General features: G+C 40.3%; 1 protein-coding gene across 1 annotated transcript in view; it reads left to right on the top strand.

Moving 5' to 3' along the window:
* The window catches only part of Ush2a (usherin), a 732,353-nt gene that overhangs the window by 50,192 nt on the left and 662,725 nt on the right, over nt 1–19,436 (top strand). The window contains exon 4 of the mRNA XM_004626936.2: nt 8,864–8,996. Within this exon, the coding sequence (XP_004626993.1) occupies nt 8,864–8,996 (133 nt within the window). The remainder of the gene's footprint in view (nt 1–8,863; nt 8,997–19,436) is intronic.

Genomic DNA, 19,436 nt, shown 5'->3' with positions numbered 1-19,436 from the left:
CAGAACTCATGATCTATTTCTCCGAAGGACACCAAACAGCCTCATATTTTTTCCTTTGATTTCTTCTTTCTTTTTTTTTTTTTTTTTTTGTGAGCCATGCCTTTAATAAATTTTACCCAGTCCTGTCTTTGTCACTAAAAAATCTCTATGGAAACACACAATGACCAGAATATCAGCACTTATGGAAAAGTGTGCCTTTTAAGAAAATAATGTTAACACATTCGGTTATCATTTAGTCATCTGTGCCCCACTGACTTAAGACTTCAGCAGGCACAGCTCCTGTGAAGTGTCAGTAGACTCACTGCTGGTGTGGAGCGGCTGATTCCATCCCAGCGTACAGACTGTTGTTCAGAGTGCCTGAGGTGGTCGGGGCCCCACACGCAGCATACTGTTGGAACTGTTCCGCGGCCCGATTTCCTCTGCAGCTGCACGTTGAAGGCGGAGTTTGGGTCAGCAGTGCATCCACATCTCTGGGCAGAACTTTGGTTTATGCCTGAAAGTGTGAACAGAAATCTAGTGTTGAACCTTGGCCTGATGATAAGCCCTTGACCACCTCAACATAGGAGGATTGAGAAAACTGGAGAGGATTTGGGGAAAAGTGCAAAAAGTGACTTTGCATCCAGCATATTAAAAGCTCTGTTTATTAAATTAATATTAAAATAATGAGACTTGAAGAAGGGATCACTTCCTCTACCTCATGCAATGAAGTGCCGTCTGATTCTAGAGTTGAAATTCAAGCCCACCAAGAGCGTTAGTGAAACAAAAATGAACATCAGGGCCTGAGGCTCCAACCTCAGTTGAAGGGGGGGACTTAAGGCTTCTTCTCATTTTCTTGCTTCTTTTTTTATTATCCTCAGTGTGCTTATGCTGTCCATGTCTTTCCCCCAGTGACATTTTCCTCGATGTAGTCTCTTCAACCCTCATCCTGCTGGCTTAGATGAAGCCACGTTCATTCGTGAGGACTAAGTACGTGCCTTGAGAGGGTAGAACAGCAACATCAGAAAGAGGAAAAAGAAGCAGAGCAAAACCTGCTCCCTTGGAGCTTACAGTTTAACCAGAAGCAAAAGGCAAACCTTGGCAGCAAAGGTATAGACAGCTCTTGGGCTGGGGAGATAGCTCAGTAGAATCCTCAGTACTGAAAAAAAAAAAAAAAGATATAGACAACTCTTGAGGACTGGAGGTATTGTGGGCAGAGGAGATGCAGGAAAGCGTGTGGAAGGGAAGCACTCTGAGATGATTTCAGCTTCTTCTCTTTGCCCCTAACCATTTATTCATAATTATTTTATTGCCTCTTGCACCTGGCATTGCACATGATTTTACATGCCCATTTCCATTGCCATTCGCAAACTACTCGAAGAAAAGTTTTGCGTCTTCCAGAGCCCTTCATGTACCCTCACACTTAGCATGGCATAGTGTGTTCATTAAGTATTCAAACAACAGAACCACTTTCCAAACAGCTATTGTGTTTTTTTTTTTGTTTGTTTGTTTTTTTTTTTTTTTTTTTTATTTTTTTCAAAAATAGGTATGGTGAAATTAATTTTTTTTTTTTTTTTTTTTTTTTTTTTTTTTTTTTTTTAAGTTTCCTCAAAAAACATGGAAGGCAAAGTAAGTTGTTAATTTACTCTTTTTTTTAAATTTATTTTTTATTTTTTATCTTTAGGGAAGGATCTACAGGGTGTTCAAGGTCTCACTACTAGATCAGACTCGTAGTGATCTGCCTGTTTACAGCCTCCCAAGAGCTGGGATTACAAGCCTTCGCGCCACCACACCCAGTCTCAAGTGCTATCTCAGGGTGCCCGGGGGGCGGGGGCGCCACCACATGCAGGGGATTGAACCCCTGGCCCCTGCATCTGCTTGCAGGTGCTTTAATAATTTTCTCTAAAAGACAGGAAATTATAGCATGTAACTTCTGAATTATTGGGGGACATAGATGACTGAAAATCTTCAGGCTTTAGTGTCTTACAATTAATTGTGATCATCTTTTGGAAATCATGTGCCTCCTGTCGGTGCGAATGACAAGGGCATCAGGGATGGGTGGAAATGGTGGTGTAGAATGCTGCGAGCTCCTGTGTGTCAGAGTCATTCTGGGAAGTGGAATTTTTCAGGAAAGGGTGACAGGCAGGACGGGCAAATGGACTGGATCTTTCCCTATGTTCTGGGTGAAGTCAACGATGAGTCAGGCCATCTGTAGCTCTTCTGTCACATGTACAAATGATTGGCTTTTCTTGCAGGAAAGAAGAATAACTTAACATTTGGGAAGCAGTGCTATGGAAATTTCACATCCCATCTAGATGAGATGAAAGTGCTCTTGCTCCTGTGTGCAGATTTTAGGCTGGCTGTGCTGGGGGCTTGTGCATGGGAAGTTGCGCTGTGCAGGAATTGGAAGTAGACAGCAAGGGAGGGCAGCAGGTCGGGAGCCTGACATGCAGGAGTGTGTGTGTGTGAAGTGGGGCCAGGGAAGGGAAAGGGCTCGCGGGCACCGGCCCCGGGAAAAGCCCTGGATGTTCGTGAGAAATGCAGAAGCCAAACTAATGCAAGAAAGAGGGCTGAGCAGGATTGCTCAGTGATTTACGCTGGTAAAGTTGCTCAGTGATTTACATTAGTAGTAGACACACATGCGCCTTCCAGGCTACTGTTAGCTAACCCGCAACTGTCCTTGAATATTATCTCTAGTCCCTATTTTATTTTGCTTCCATAAGTACAGTTTAGCAGAGATTGTTAGTAGACTAGAATATTCGTTTGTAATTACATAAAAGCTCACATTTAGAAGCAAGGCCTCATTGAAAAGCTATCCAGAAATCCCACTGTGGTATGTTTTATCCATTAGAAAAGGTGCCTTTTCTTTATTGCTTAGAGATGTAAAATAGTAGTGCCGGTGGTTTTATTTTGAGGCATCAATTACTCAATCAGTCCGTATTTATTGAGTTTCTGCCTCGCATGTAAGGCGTGCTCATCAAATTTGCAAATGACATAAATCTTGGAGGAATGATAAACACATTTGATGACAGACATAGTAACCAAAAAGATTTTGACAGCCCGGAGCGATGCGCTGAACCTGGCAAGATGAAATATCACATAGACAAATATAAATTCCTGCCCTGAGGGCCACAAAACCAGCTATATGTGCGCATGATGGAGCAGATGTTACTTAGAAGTGGTGTGGGTGAAACAGAAAACAAAGCAAGACAGTATTTTAGTGAGCAGTTAGCTTGGCTTAATTTATCAATCTTAACTGCGTAGTGCCAAAAATCTAGCCAGCAATTTCCAATCATACTAAGGTACTAATCCTGCACTTGATCCAGTTGGGAAGGTCAGAGGATATCTAGAAATTGTAGCATTTCTAGAGTCCTAAGAAGGGAGAGGCTAAAACTTATGGCCTACTCAGAACATCACAGAGACTGAACGCATCCATCCATCCTGAAAAGGAGACTTAGAACAGGAACGAGATCTTTCTACCATGGGGACTAGATTTGTTCAGTGTGTTCTAAACGTTTAGACCTGGGGCCTAGGAAATTGCTCAGAGATAGCTTTCAGGGCCATCATTTATAACAGTAAACACTGTTCAAAGCCGGAAAGGTCCCCAAAGGCTGCAGAGGCATATCACCGAACAGTAAAGCCCCGATAACCTCAGCTGTGGGAAAAATGGTGTACGAGGTGAAGGCAGCTTCGAGCGAGGTGATGTCAGTGAACTGTCTGCAGGTGTTGCGCATGGCAGGTGGCTACGGTGTGCAGGGGATGTTAGCCTTGTTGTTGCGAGCCATGTGGACATCGAGCCTGAGCCGTCAGCGGGCAGAGTTCAGGGGATGGGTCCAATAAATTACATGGCGCCTACTCCCACACGTTAACTGGATTTAATTGGCTAATTAAAATCGGCCGTTTCAAAGTGGCTCCGGAACCAATCAACCTTCTGTCTGACCTTGAATAATTTTTGTTTTCTATTCTCCGTGATTCAGTTCATCTTTAAAATGGTGATCATAGCAAAACTGCCTTGGTTTGGTGAAGCAAAAAAAACCTAAATACACATAAAAATTTTAGGACGATGCCCAGCATACTAATTTTTCAGTAAGTGTTAACCACTTTTACAATTCAGAAATACTTTTTAGGATTACTGAGTGATACAGAAGTTGAGATTTATGTTTTAAAAAATACTAAAACTTTAGGTAAATTCTCAACTGGCAAGGACTTGAACAAATCATGGATACAGGATTAGGTACTGTGTACTGGCCGGAGAGTTGGGGGACTTCCCCAATTAGGCCAGAGTTTGGCTGAGGTTAGAAATGAAATTGAACGAGCTGAGCGAGGAGAAAGCTCCTCCAGTAGACCCGACCCTCAGGGTGGCGAGCAGTGCAGGTTGGGATCTATGTTCTCAGGCAGGGTTATGGCTCGTGCACGTGCTGCTGGGAAATAACCTTATGTGGTTTTAGCATAAATTATCTGATGGCTAAAAATTACAGCTACTATGGCAGAAGCTGTTCTGTAAACCCTTCTTCCACACAGAAATAGAAATTTCTATTTCAGGGCAATTTCTATTTTAGAAATCTTGCCCATTTCTTCTCCGTAAAAGTCGCCTCTTGGCTCACATCACTATGGTTTCCTTTTTGCTTGGGTTCCTTCGCACCCCACGTGATGTTGTTTATGTTTGCATGTCCCGTCATCACACTGTTTAGAGTAAATTTACGATATGTTGCTGATGCATTTTGTGTTGCATATATTAAAAAGGCCTGGTCAGAATGTTTGAAATGCTTTTACTTTAAAGGGATGCCTAGGGGTCGGCGAGATAGCTCAGTGGACTAAGTGCTTGCCTGGCAAGTGCTAGGTCCTGAGTTCAATCCCTGGTACCTTAATGAATAAATAAATAAAGTGATGCCTATCAAGTTGACAGAACTGGTGTTCATGGGAGACTTGCACATAGGTTCTGAGTAAACATGTCTTAGAGGAAAATAATCTAAAAATAGATTGTGTACCACATGTACTAACAGATATACAGATTCTCTGTGAAACTTCTTAAAAAACTACAATGCCCCATTGACTATGTTCAGATTCACTACTTAAATTTAAAATAACCATTATCATTTATAGTGATTAAAATGGTAAAATATTAAAATTATTCTGCTATCACACGTGCAATCTTCTTGAGAAGAAAGATCGTGGCTTACTTTTATGGCCCAACTTGTAGAGCCACTGTGTGTACTAGGCTGATGTTCCATTGAGTTCCATTTGAATCAGAAGGATGCTGGTGACAAGAAATCATTTGCCACTAAGGGAGCCAGCCCCAGGTTCCCCGCCTATGTACTGCCCAGCCAGAGCTGTCAGTTACTTTGGGTTGATAATGGCCATCAGGAAGGAGTAGAACAAAGACAAAGGTCTGGGTCTCAAGGGAGCAGGTGACGTGGGCAGTTGCTGTCGTCTAGGTGAGCTTGATTATGTTTCCTCTTTGGTGACTTCTTAGCTCCTGGGGACTTTTTTGTCTTTTGAATTATACTCCCAATTAATCATGAAGGAGGATAATGGAGCAGGGTTATGAATTCTGTCATTGTAAATAAATTAATATGCTCTTGCTTTCCAAGGGACAAGCAAAGCATCCCACAGGGACACAAGTTCAACCAAGAAGCTGACTAATATAGAAGGAGAACAAAGGCTAGGGAAAGACTCACTCATCTACATCTTTCCAAAGTGCTTCTGAATCTTCTATAAGGAGCGATGTAAAGACTTTCCTACAACTCCCACTGGATTAGCCAGCTTACCTATCTCGGAGACATCAGTAAACACGCACAAGCAGGTCCGATCCCCCGAGGGCTAGGAAATGAGATCGGTGGGAAGCTCACTTTAGCGGAAGACTTTCTCTTCACAAATCAGAAATTCCATCGTATATATTCCTATCCCCCTTGATAACTGGCCAGGGGATAATCCAAATGAGCTATGGCACAAAGCCGCCACAGCCCTCAGACGCTCTATGTGGTGGGGCCCAAATCAGAATTGTAAAACAGTTGGGAGACTCTGGGAACATAAAACACGGTGTGAAAAACCAAAGATGATTTCATCTTATTTATAGAAAGGTGGTTGTTAGGGGAGGGGACAATGGGAGAGAGTGGCTTGGGATCACCATACATCATTTTTTAAGCACCAATAGAGTGAAACCATCCCCTGGAATTCACTGCAAGTGACACTGAATTCTTCTACTAAGCAAATAAGTGATGAGTTGATAAAAAAGAGAAGGTCCCGAACTCTTGACTACAGATATAATACAGTGCATACAGAAAATCAAAAACATGCTTCCTATCTGCCTCAGAATAAAGGTGCACTTCCACTTGTAAAAGACAACATTTTTATTTGAATGATATGACAGAGCTGTCACAGGAGTGCTACCTGCTATAAAGAAAGCCTAAGAATTATTACCTTTATTAGACCAGTGACACTGAGCTTTAGCCATACATTTCTAACTTCTGTCCCTCTACAGAGACAATTTTCTTTTCTTAAATAAACTGTCATGCTAGTGTTAATATATTGTTGGCTCTCTCATGCTCCGAGAATACTGCTGATATAAAACATGTATATGTTAGATTGGTAATAGTATCTTTAGTGTAGCTGACGAGAACGAATGTGTTTCCCTCATGGCTGTGCTAATGTGATAAAGGAAAATTGGCTGTTCATCAGCTTTCGGCTGGTAAAGACAGTGCAGATGGAGCCACGTTCTTTTTTATGCATTAATACCACCGAGAAGTTTTCACTAGTTATATTTCATGTGCCTGCGCGTTGCCCAAAGATGTTGTAAAACATGAGATAATGCTACAAATAACAAAGTAGAAAAGCCTGTATCTTTTATAATGATAACAGTCAAACACCAAATGACAGTAACAGGCTGTAAAAAAATGGGATGCAAAACAAAAAATGCAGTCCTACTACCCAGCAGAGAGGAATAGATTCGTGGCCGTGAAGAGTTGGTGTTGGACTTTCGGCATATGCAAGCTTTGTTTTAAAATTAAATCGAACAAAACACTGGGTCAGTGAATTTAAGAAAGAACATATCCAAATGAAAGCGGGTCGGCTCGGATGGAGGAAAATCATATTGAGGAACTTTTGAGAAGTCAGTTATTAGCAAGTAATTAGGATATTAACTTCCAGATGTTTTTGTTGTTGTTATTTAGTTGTGTTTTTGATTGGGAGTTTTCAAAAGGACTTCTTAAGATAATAATTCATAAGGTAATTTAAAGATGTCTGAGGATAAATGTTACTTGAATTATTGCAAGTCCTTTTGAATGGAAAAGCATTTAAAGTATAATTTTTATAAAATGAACTTTAGGTGCAGAGCGAAGTTGAGTAAATGGCTTGGACGTTCCCCCTAGCACCCTGGCTTTCGGTACCTTCCCCATCATCCAGAGCCTGCACCCAAAGGTGCATCTTTCGCACTGAAGAACCCACATGCATTCATCCGTATCACCCACACTCTGTAGCAGGACAACATTCTGAGTGCTGGGTACCAGGAGCTAAACTCAGGACCTTGCACTTGCCAGACAGGTGCTCTGCCATGAAGCTATGTCCCCAGCCCCTGGTTTAATTAAACTATTAAAATAGTTTTAATTGAAGTATTAGCATCCATCCTTAACAATAGCATAATATAAAACCTGCATCTCTTCCTCCCCATCCCAGATTCTCTCTGGAGTCTTTTGTCTGCCCTTTGAACTGCTTTCCTCTCTAGAGTGCTGAATGTTGCGTTTACATTTAAGTTGAAAGCACTTGAGCAGAAACACTATCTGCAGGGACTCAGTTTGATGTCAGAACAGCTGACCACTTTCGTGAAGATTTTGTGCAATTGTAGGTGGCTTTGGGTAGCTGTGAACGTAGTTGGGTTTTGCGTGTAAGCTTGAATTGCTTATTCGAGGATCATGCCACACCGTGAGACTTCGGTGCTTTTTTATGGTATAATCCAGAGATCGAACTACGACTCACGGGGCATATCTGGCTGGCCACCTGCTTTTCTAAATACAGTTGGTTTTTTTATCAGGAGACAGGCATATTCGCTTACATGTTGTTATTTTCCATTACAATCTCAGAGTGGAACAGTTGTAAATTGGGTCCATTTGGTCCACAAAACTGAATTATTTGGCTTTCAAAGGCAAAATTATTTTCAGGGGCCGGGGAGAGAGCTCAGTAGAGTAAGCGCCTGCCTGGCTAGTGCAAGATCCTTAGTTCAATCCACAGTACTGCAAAACAAAAACAAAACAAAACCCACAAAAAGTATTTTCAAAGATAAAAAAACATTTATAGAAAAATAGTGTCAATCCGGAAAGTAAATTGACATTATTGGGCAGCTTGATTGATTAGTTTAGACGGGAGCCAGCAGATTTCAATGTTATTCTGCATTGGGAAACTATATTTGAAAATTACCAATCATATACTAATACCTAAAAGAACAAATACTTATTAGAAGTATTTTGTTCTAGTCACTTGAAATATAACCACAAGTAATGAATTGTTATAGGTCTGGTTTTGAATATCTCTCCCTTTTGTATTAATTTCCTTGTTTCCAAATATAGCCATAACAAATTTAATGAGCATTAAAGAAAGAATATATCTTTAGAGTATATGAAGGCGTGGCAATCAGAACTATCACATACCTAGGACAATTATGCATGCCTGTGAGTAAGCATGAGTCCTCACAGCAGAAGGACTCATGCTTACTCATGAGTAAGCATGTGCATTTAGTTCTAGACTTAACCCACATATCATTATGCTATTAAAATAAATTGTGGCCTTTTCAAATAAAGAAAATGGACAAGCAGCAAAGTAACTTCAGAAAACTAGGTGTGTGGCTATGTGAAATGGACGTTGACATGCTTAAAATAATGGGGCCCATTTCTTGCAGGTGCATCGGACAAAAATCAGCTTCTTTATCAATGGCTTGGAGGAGGGTAACATGGCCTTCCATACAAGAACTCTAAGTGGATCCATTTCAGATTTCGCTTCTGGGACTATACAAATAGGACAGAGTTCGAATGGTAAGATACCGATTTCGGAATGCTATTTATTTTATCCCATTCCATTGTTTCTAAAATGATTCAAAGAAGCTATTTTAAAGTATTTGGGTCTATTTCCTGGGGTCCAGTAAAAAAGTGCCATCAATTGGGTGGTAGATTAGTGTAGTGGAAACGCAGTCTCTGGCAGCTGTGGCAGCCAGAAGCCTGAGCTCACAGACTTCGCAGGGCTGGGGCCACTAGAAAGGACCACACACTGTCCTCTCTGTGGACTATGGGCAGGGCTTTCCCCTGTGCAGCCCACAGCGGGGCAGATACAGCTTTATTGCACAAGGTCCCCTCCTCTATCTCTTCCTCCCTGGATGAGGGCCCCGTTCATCTCCAGGATCCTAACCGAACTGCACCTTCGAAGGCCCTCTTTCTGCACCAGATGTCAGGAACAGGCTCTAGGCAGTCATATCTTTGAGGAGCTGCTCTTCAACACAGCTTTAAAATTAAAACTTCTTCACTTAGACTAACACTAAAGGAAAGAACAGCACACAGCCTTCTTTTCTCTCTCCTTTTCTTGACTAGGATTTTGATACACAACATTTGTTTTCTTAATTTTTAATATTTATTTATTTATTATGTATTTGGTACGGGATCTCACTACACATCTTGGACTCATAGTGATCCTGCTGATTTCAGCCTCCCCAGCACTGGGATTACAGGGGTGCACACAAGACCCGTTCTCAGCGGCCAGCTCAGTGTGCCTGGAGGCAGGGCTGGCGCAACATGCCAGGGATCGAGCTGTGCTTCCTGTGCTCGCCAAGCAGATGCTTAGACCTCTGAGTTATCTCGCCGGCCCTGACAACAAAACACTTTTAAAATGAGATGGGAATATTTTGAGAAACTGTCAAATGATATTAATGTGTAATAAATTAGATTGATAATGTTCCTATTTTCTAACACTAAAAATAAGTGCATAATTTAAGAAGATAATCTACACTATGGACAGAAAAGAAGGTTACAGAAAGAAGTTGACAGGAGAATTACCTGATCCACATATCTCATGGCGCTTGTTATCTCAGCCTTTTGATTAAAAGCCAATTTTACTGGGGTGCAGTCACATCTCATTATGATTCTGATTTGAATTTTCCTGGTGTTTCGTAGTGCTGGGCATTGTTTTCATCTACTTGCTGGTCATTGGTAAGGCTCCCTTTGAGAAATGTTTATTCAGATCTCTTGCCCAGTTTTTAATCAGGGTATCTGTTTTGTTTGTTTGTCTTCCATAATGACTGTACTAATTTAATTTTGCTGTTGAGATTGTGCAGCTCCGCACAGATTCTGAATATCAACTCCTTGTCAAATGTATAATTTGAAAGTACTTTCTCCCATCCCATAGGGGGTCTCTGCCCTGTCGACGACTTCTTTTCCTGTCCAGGAGGTTGTTAGTTAACATAGTCCCACTTGTCTGTTTTTCCTTTTATTTCCTGTGCTTTGGGGGTGTTGTAAGCACTCCTTGTCCTTTTCAATGTCCTGAAGTGCTCCCTTCACGTTTTCTTCTGGTGGTTTCATAGCTCCATACCTTTCTACCAAGTCTTTATTCCATTTTGAGTTGGCTTTTGAAACTGGTCATCACAAGGGATCTGGATTCTGCGTGGGGACAGTCAGTCTTCTCAGAGAATTTACTGAAGATTATTCCTTCTCCAGTTTTAATGTTCATAGCACCCTTTCAAGAAAACCACTGGCTGTAGCTTCACAGGTTTATTTCAAGGCTCTGTATTCTGTCTTGCTGGCCTATGTTTCTATTTTTATGCTAACACCATTGTTTTATTTTTTATTTATTTTAATTTTTACCATGTTTTTATTATACAACTGTACTATATTTTGTAGTCAGGTAGTATAAAAGTTTCCTTCTATGTTATTATTATTATTATTTAATGTATTTGATACAGAGTCTAAACATATACAACACTGTAGCAGGACAGTCCTATGTCATTTTTTTTCTTGATTCTTGCTTTCTTTTATTACCATTTTAAAAAAACAAACATTTACTTGGGAGAGAGTATAGCAGTAATTGATATGACATTCGAAGCAGTATGCACTCTACAGCTCATACTGGTACTAATCTTCCTGCTTTCAGCCTCCCAGCATTGGGATTACAGGTGTGCGACATCACACCCGGTCCCAGTGGCCAGGTCAACATGCACAGGGCCAGTCCTGTGCTCCCCTACACTGGTTGCACCAATTGCTGCCATGCTGTTTCTCAAGTAAATGTTTGTTTTTTTAAAAAAGGGTAATAAATGAATTTAAGAGACAAAATAATAATAATGTCACAGGACTGTCCTGCTACAAGGCTGTATATTGTTAGATTTCTAAATTTCTGTGTAAAGATATGTAAACAATTATTCTTATTTTTTAAAATTTTTTTTTATATTTTTAATCTTTTTTCTTCATATTCTGGAGGGACACAAAGTTTAACATATCAATGCCTGATTAGAAAATACCTGTTCCATGTTATGTCTAAGATGTTTGATATCCAGATAGGTAGTGAGGTTAAGCTCAACTGCCTGTGTTGTAGGTTAACAATCATCAGCCTTTCTTCTGGAAGGTTAACAACCTAAGTTTGCAGACCAAAAATTAGAGAAAAAGAAGGGCTGCAAGACAGACAACATTTTGGCCCTAGCCTTTCAAGGTCAGTGAAGACTCAGGACAGAGGAGAACCTGTACTATAATATCATGTAACTCAGTTGTGTCTCAAATTTTCTGATCAATAAGATTATGGGGCCACAGAGGAAAATGAACAATAATGTAGAGTGTGCCTCAGGAAAGTCACATAGAGAGAAAATATTCTCTCAGGCTTTCATAGAGAGCACATTGGGCAAGCAATGTCCGTGACTCAGCCACATGGCTGACAATGACAAAATCTCTACAAACTACAGTACTGGGTTTCAGGTTAAATCCTGAGGGAATTTGACTGACCTTATCAAACACAAAAGTTACATTTCTTTTATATAGGGCTTGTTTATCCTGGTCTTAACTATCCAGCAGAAAAGTATGAAAACGAAGTATAAAAAGTAAAGCCATATTAATATGCTGAGCTGTAAAAGGCTCAAGTCAACAACTTCGGACATTGCCAGTCTTACGGAAAACCCACTACTTTTATGGACTACTGGACTATATTGGGATATTTTGCTTAATTCATGCACTTACAGTATTTAAACGACAATAGAATGCCCTTCTCTGACAAAATTAACCAAAAAAGTGGGATAGAAATGACCGACCATTTTGTATCTGTATATTCAAAATAGTTAGGATAGATATACAGCTACATTCTCTTAATTCAATGAATAGAGAGGTTTGTTCTAATAGTGTTTGAGACAGGATATCAGGTGTGCATCTTGTACAATGAATAACCACTAAGACAACAATATGCAATGTATTAATTATTGAAAATGTGCTTCTGATCTGTTGTGAAACTGTCTCATTGCTATTTGTTTCTCAATAAAATTATTTTAAAAAAACAACAAAAACATGCATGGGGCCAGGGCTGGTGCAGTACGTGGTGCTGAGGATTTAACCATGATCCCTAAGCTTGCCTAAATAGGCACTTTAGCCTGCTGAGCTATCTCACTGGCCCCTTCTGTGTTATTTTTGATCAAGAATGTTGTGGTATTTTTTTAATAGTTTCATACAGGCTTTACAATTTACTTTTTTTCTAGTTTTGCGAAAACAACATTAATATTTGGTAAGATGGCATCAAATTAGCAAATTGCTTTGGGTACTATGAACATTGTAACAATATTGATTTTTCCAATTTGTGGACAAGGAATATCATGCTCTTCAATTTATTTTGCAACCTCTCCAATTACTGTCGTCAATATTTTATTACTTTCACTGTATAGTTCTTTTACCTCTGATAAATTGATTCCTAAGTTATTTGCAGCTATTTCAATAAGATTGCTTTCTTGATATTTTAGTTCAGATAATTCATAACTGGCACTTAGCAATACTGCTGAGTGTTGTATGTTGCTTTTATATCCTACAACTTTGCAGAAATCGTCTCTTGGTTTTAAGAGATTTTTGTGACATTTTGGGAACTTCCTGTATGTAAGATAATGTTATCTACAAATAGTGGCAATTTGATTTCTTTTCTGGTTTGTTTGTTTATTTTGTATTTTAGGGAAGGGTCTATAGGGTGTTCAGGGTCTCACTACTAGATCAGACTCATACTGATCCACCTGTTCACAGTCTCCCAAGAGTTGGGATTACAGGTGTGCATCAACACACCCAGTCTCAATTGCCATCTCGGTGGGCAGGGCCAGCATAGCAGGCCTGGGGATTGAACCTTCATCTACCTTATTTCTCTGGCTAGAGCTTATAGCAATATGTTGAATAAATGTGGTGAAGTTTAGCATCCGTTTTTAGTTCTATCACTTGGCGAGAACAGGTTCAGCTTTTCTTTATTCAGTGGAATAAAAGTGGCTTATTAACAGTTGACTTTTACTGTGTTGGGGTATGTTCTTGGTATAGGCAGTTTGTTAGGCATTGCATTTTCATCTCGAAGCCCTGGACATAGAGATTTACATTCATTCTGTTGATGTGGTACGTCACATTTATTTGGTTCCGTATATTGAACCATTCTTCACGCTGGGATGATGCCCCCTTGATTATCCTTGATTACTGTGAAGAATGTGCTGTTGGATTCAGTTTTTTTTTTTTTGAAGATTCTTTCATGTGTCTCCATGAAAGAGTCCCATAAGCCTGTGGGGTATGTGTGTGTGTGTGTGTGTGTGTGTGTGTGTATGTGTGTATGAACATGGTAACATGAACTTCTAATGTGTTGAAGAATTACTTCCTTTTCTAATATGTTGGTATATAATTGTTCACAATAATCTTTAATGATCTTTTGTATTTTTGTGTTGTGAATTGCAGTGACTCTCTTTTATCCTAGTTTTAGTCTTCTCTCTTTTCTTAATTCGCTGAGGGTTAGCTTATTGAAAAGTGAATGAAAGATTTTCTTTCCACCAACCACACATGGGAGTTCTTGAAACCCAGCTCAACAGCGTCTAGCAGTGGCTTCTAAATGTTGGCATACTAGTTATGTTTTTCATGGAACTGTACTTAGTATTGTTTTTGAATATTATTTTTTAACTTTGTAGTATAGAAAAAATGCAACCAACATCTTTGCAAAATTCACATAATAGTTAACTATACAATTCTATAATTTTTATATGATAGGACCTCAAATCTTTTATTTTATTTTACTTTATTTTTGGTGGAACAGGGGATTGAACTCAGGCCCTTGCACTTGTCAGGGAAACACTTATTCTACTGAACCATCTCCCTGGCCCCTCAAATCTTTTAAAATGTTTTCAATAAATTGATAAAATGGTCAGAGGCTAAAGATGTCCTATAGAAATTTATATATGATATCATCATTAAGTGAAATAATGGACATTTTGAGGGTTTTTTCCCTCTAGGCCCTGTTATCTAAGTTAATTTTAGTTTAAAGAAAGAAAGTATGTGGATTGGTATTTAAAATACATTGAAAATGAAGCGGCAAAATTTCCAAGTTCTGAGCTGTGTGGTAATCCATACCTGTGATTCTAGCACTTGAAAGGCTGAGGCAAACGTTTTCCTGAACGTTCGAGGCCAGCCTCAGCTTCAGAGTGAGATCAAGGCCATCATGGACTACAGCATAATTGTGTTTCAAAAGAACAAAACTAAAAAAACCTTCCAAATTCTGGTGTGAAATTAACTTGACCTCAAATCTGATTCAGTTGTGTTCCTTTGGTCAAAAATGTTACTCTGTTGAAATCTCTGGTGTTTAATTTATTAAATGGCATTTTATTCCATAATAGACTCCCAAGATGTGTGTAAGATAGCACATGCCTGGAACGTACTGCTTGTCCTATAGTAAATATGCATCAAGTGGCAACTGTTATTAACCTCTTTGAACATCTATTTTCTTACTGTAATGCAGTAATCAAGGGGTAATCTTCCTGTATGGTTATTGTAGGGCCCCAAAGTGAAAGGGTTTATAAAAGACTCAATTTGTGTCTGCTCTTCCATCCAACAACTTATGTGAAGGAGCAGTGATTTAAGGCATCTATCTATTTAGAAACTAGGTTTCAGTAATTAGTATATTGAAGAAATGTATAAAGCACTCTGCATGTAGAATATTTTAATAACACATTAAATCTTAGGAGCCTTATTTCAATATTTAATCCCCATTAGTACTTTGAAAAGTGTTTTATTACACCAAATATTACTCAAAGTACATGACTGTGCCATAAATTAGTTCACTTTTCACTGCAGGGCTGAAATGGCTTGTTTCTACTCTACTTCAGTACACTAAAGACTGAATTAATGCATCCAAAGGACATTGTGGGCTGGAGATGATCTATATGCTTAAACTGTATAAAAATAAATTTCACTCTTGAATGAAAAATCTCAAATTGGAAAAGGGTGTGTTTCAAGAGTTATTTAGCTTTTGCTATCATTTTTTCCTTTATAAGGTTTAGCGTATTGAAGAGCTACAGGAGGAAAAGGATATTTTAAAATACGTTTTGTGTGATCAGAGGACAGGTACAGCTGCACCTGCTGAATCTCTTCTCTAATTAGAGCTGGCGGATACATTGGCTCATTACTCCTGCCTAATGAGCCGGCTTCCCAGCCACCTCTCTAATCTGAAAGGAGATAGGTATGGAATGTTCCGATGGACTTACTATCAATCATTTTCCTTCTTTCCTTTGCTCCTTTTTCAATCAAAAAATGAAGCCACTGTCCCCCCTTGTTTTGTCCATATCCAGGATGGGTTCCTTTGGTGGGGGTAATTGTAGAAGAGACTGCTGGGAATGAAAGCAAAGGCCCAGTCTCTGCTGTGGGACTTCGGCTGCCCCAAACACAGGTGCACAGAGCAAAGCCGGAGAATGCGGGTCCAGATCTTTCTGTCTTTCCTGCTTGCACTTGCTTCTCTTTCTGTACCCAGAGAGTCATGGCTTTCCATCCAGGAGCTGGCTGCTGCAGAAGCTTCCCTCAACTCTTTTACTAGCCTCCCTCTCTAGAGCAGTTGATGCCGAGGACACTTTCTATTCTTGCACGACTTGCCTTTGCTTCCTATAGGAAACTATTCAGTAGGTGAAAGGGATGCCTTTTCCTTGGACTTGCAGTTGTTCATATTAGTGAGATAACCTGATCTGGTCAGGATGACTTTAAAATTTAAAAACAGAAGTATCTTAGCTCATCCGTATCAACCAATGAACATCAGTTTCTTGCTTGGAATATTTTCCTCCAGTTATACGTATGTTTATTTCAGTGGCTCCATGTGAGCCAGTTACCTCAGGAGTTTTAGCGGCAGATATGCTACTGTCAAGGGTCACTAATGTCACAGTGGTCATAAGCTGTAACAGTGCTCCAAATTTTTGATTAAAATTGCAGAACGATCTCAACTGCAACTCTTCAGCACTATCTATGAATGCATCACAGAGCCCTTCCACCTAGTAAGGATGAGGCTCCTGCGTCGTGCTTAAATATATGTAGCACTTTCTTAAGGAGGTCACCGATCATAACAATGAAAATCTTCTGTTGATATAAAAGCATATGAAGAGAAGCAAAGGGTGATCGCATGAAGCCCTCTTCACCTCGCCTTCCCTTCTGGGTTTTCTGTTTTCTGTGTGTCTTATTTCCTCCGGCTGTTTTTACTCCTGGAGTTGGACTCCACTTGTTTTGGGGGTGCTGGGATGAACCCGGGCCCTTTGGTGTGCTGTGCAGGTTTTCACCACTGAGCTACGTCTCAGGCCCCGGGATGCAACTTTTCCTTCTTATCGACGCCCCACGGACCCACATGGCACCTATAGAAAGTCCTTGTTCTTTTCCTCTGCTCTTCAGCTAAGATTGTGCCAAACATTTTCAAAGAGAAAAGATCTTTTTGGAATTAGGTGAAAAGAAGTAGAAAAGTATAAGAATTGATGAAGTAAGACATGCAACTTGAAAATCAGGCCGATTTGGGGTTGTAGAATCTGAGTGCAGCTCCTTCAGAACCAAGTGACTTTGGCAAAGAGCTTAACTTCTCAACCTAATCTTCTGATTTGTTTCCTCATTTATACAGTGTGTTCTATTTTTCACTGTGATTGCAAAACAAAAAGTGAGTGCACGGTTCATGTTCTACACTTTAGTAGATTCTTTTTATAAATGTTTTTGTTGATTTAGATATTAATCTTGCTGAGTTTGTTAAACTTAAATATTTTCAAATATTGTAATAGTTGTAAACCACACATGTTTTGACTCAAAATCAAAATTTGTCTAGATGCGGGTAAAACTATTTAATTTACACCAGTGACAGTGGGTGCTTGATAGTGCTGTGACTTGTCTAGGTGAACCCAGGAAATAATTTCTCTCTCTTTAAAGAGTGGCCCTTTCTGGTGCTCCTCACTGCTGAATATCCTGGGCCCTCCCTGGTGTTCTTTCTTCTCTGCCTGAAGAACCTCCTTTCCTTCTGGCGCATGGTGCGGTCGGCTCCAGCTCTTCTCTATGCATTGATGCAGGCCAGACTGCTACATACATCAGACTACTCAAAAATCTCCATGTAGTTGTCTAATTTATGTCTCAAAGTTAAAGGCAAATTTATCCTGAAACAGACTTTTGTTTTTAGACTTCTCACTTTAATTCACATGCGATTCTTCTCCGTCTCAAGTGAGGCTGATTTCATGTTTCACTACATCAGAGAATACACTTGTGAGTCATATCCAACAATTCTCTTTCCTTCACATTCAACACCTTAGATATCAGAAAATCTGGCGGATGTTGTCTTCAAAATATATCCAGAGTCGATTCCTTCTTGCCACCTCCTCTGGACGCATCTGGACGTTGTGAGGCTCTCCTTGCCCGAACCAGTGAAAATTATCAAACTACTCCCAACTTAGCTATTTTATTTTTAATAAAGCAACTAGTTTTCTATTAAGTATGAATCAAGCCTGTTATTTCTCTGCTCAAAATGCTCCACTGGAGTGGAACCCACCATTCTGAAAGTGACCTGTGTGACCTGGATGATCTGACTGCAGCTTCTCCTCTGGATGGATTCCTCACCATGCTTCCTTGGCTCCCTTCGTGTTGCCCAGGCTGGCATTCCCGGCCCTGAATAGACGAGGTGCACTTCCGGTGTAGGGTCCTCATCCTATTGGCTGTGCCTGGAGCGCAGATGTCTTTACCACCCACAATGCAAAAATGGCTGGTGTTTCCTGCTTCTTCCCCACTCAAATGGCACCTCTTACTGATGTCCTCCCTCCCTCCCTCCCTCCCTCCCTCCTCCTCTAAAATTGCAAGCACCAGCTCCTGCGTCTGCACCTGTGGTCTTCTTTATGCTGCTGTTATTTGCCCACTATCTGTTACTTTTAGCACACTTTTCACTTTACATAGTGTTGTTGTGCATATCTATTATTCCTTCTAGAATATAATTTTTTGTGGAGGGACTCATTTAACTGATCACATTGTTCTCTGATTATTCCAGGAGATGGAAGACTGGCTGCACCATGGTAGCTCCTGGATAAACATTTGCTGAATGGATGAATGAGTGTGAGGATCCGATGGGCAAAGAACAGTGGCTGCAAATCTTTTCAGCTTAGATCTGCTTGTTAGCCTTGCCTCTGTGGCCATACTGCAAGAGTGATTTCAAATGAATGAGACTGGTGTGAATAGTTCAGCAGGCATTGTGATGAACGATGAACATGGAGCACACTGTATTTCCCGTGTGAACCAAGAGGAGAAAGCAGTTGTGTGTGTGTGTGTGTGTGTGTGTGTGTGTGTGTGTGTGTGTGTGCAGAAGAGGAGAGAAGGAAGAGAGGAGAAGAGAGGGCATGTTCAGGAAATGAACATCAGATCTCTATTTGCAACAGTAAGACATACCTAAGTAGAGAAGGCCAGAGGTCATTTGGAAAAAAATTAAACTGATGATTGGTAAGAGACCCTAATTATATGAAATAAGAATATTCTTCAACAAAGTTGATTTTCAATCTCTAGCTGCAGGTGAAAATGTTGAGGAAGATAATGCAGGGGAAGAGAATAGAGAGCTACAGGTAGATGACTGGGGAGTGCGGATGCAGAGGAGAGGTGGCTGGGAAATTCCCAGTGGTGTGCAAGGGTCAGGGTGTTCAGAGCCAGCTATAAGAATTCCAGAAGCTCTTCCAGGAGCCAGCAGTGGCTGTCAAGGGAAATGAGGGCCTATGAAATGACAGTCATACACAGGGCGACCATCAAGCATGACTTTCAGCATCTCAGGGGTGCCAGGAAAGAGACTAGATAATTTAATTGCAATTAAATGAGAAGAGATGGTGATTTCGATGCAGTGCCATGGGAAAGGGTGGCACTGCAGAGAAGGCGGGGATTGGGTGGAGTAAGCAGGGGAGGAAGCTGTTTTGTCTGGTGGCTACAGTCACTCTTGAATATTTTGTAGTCTTCTGTAAATACTTAAATATGACCTTT

Source organism: Octodon degus, unplaced genomic scaffold (assembly GCF_000260255.1).
Source record: "Octodon degus isolate 3935 unplaced genomic scaffold, OctDeg1.0 scaffold00017, whole genome shotgun sequence".
In the NCBI taxonomy this organism is placed as follows: Eukaryota; Metazoa; Chordata; class Mammalia; order Rodentia; family Octodontidae; genus Octodon; species Octodon degus.
The sequence above is the reverse complement of the archived record's forward strand: the minus strand, read 5'-3'. Positions and strand labels throughout refer to the sequence as shown.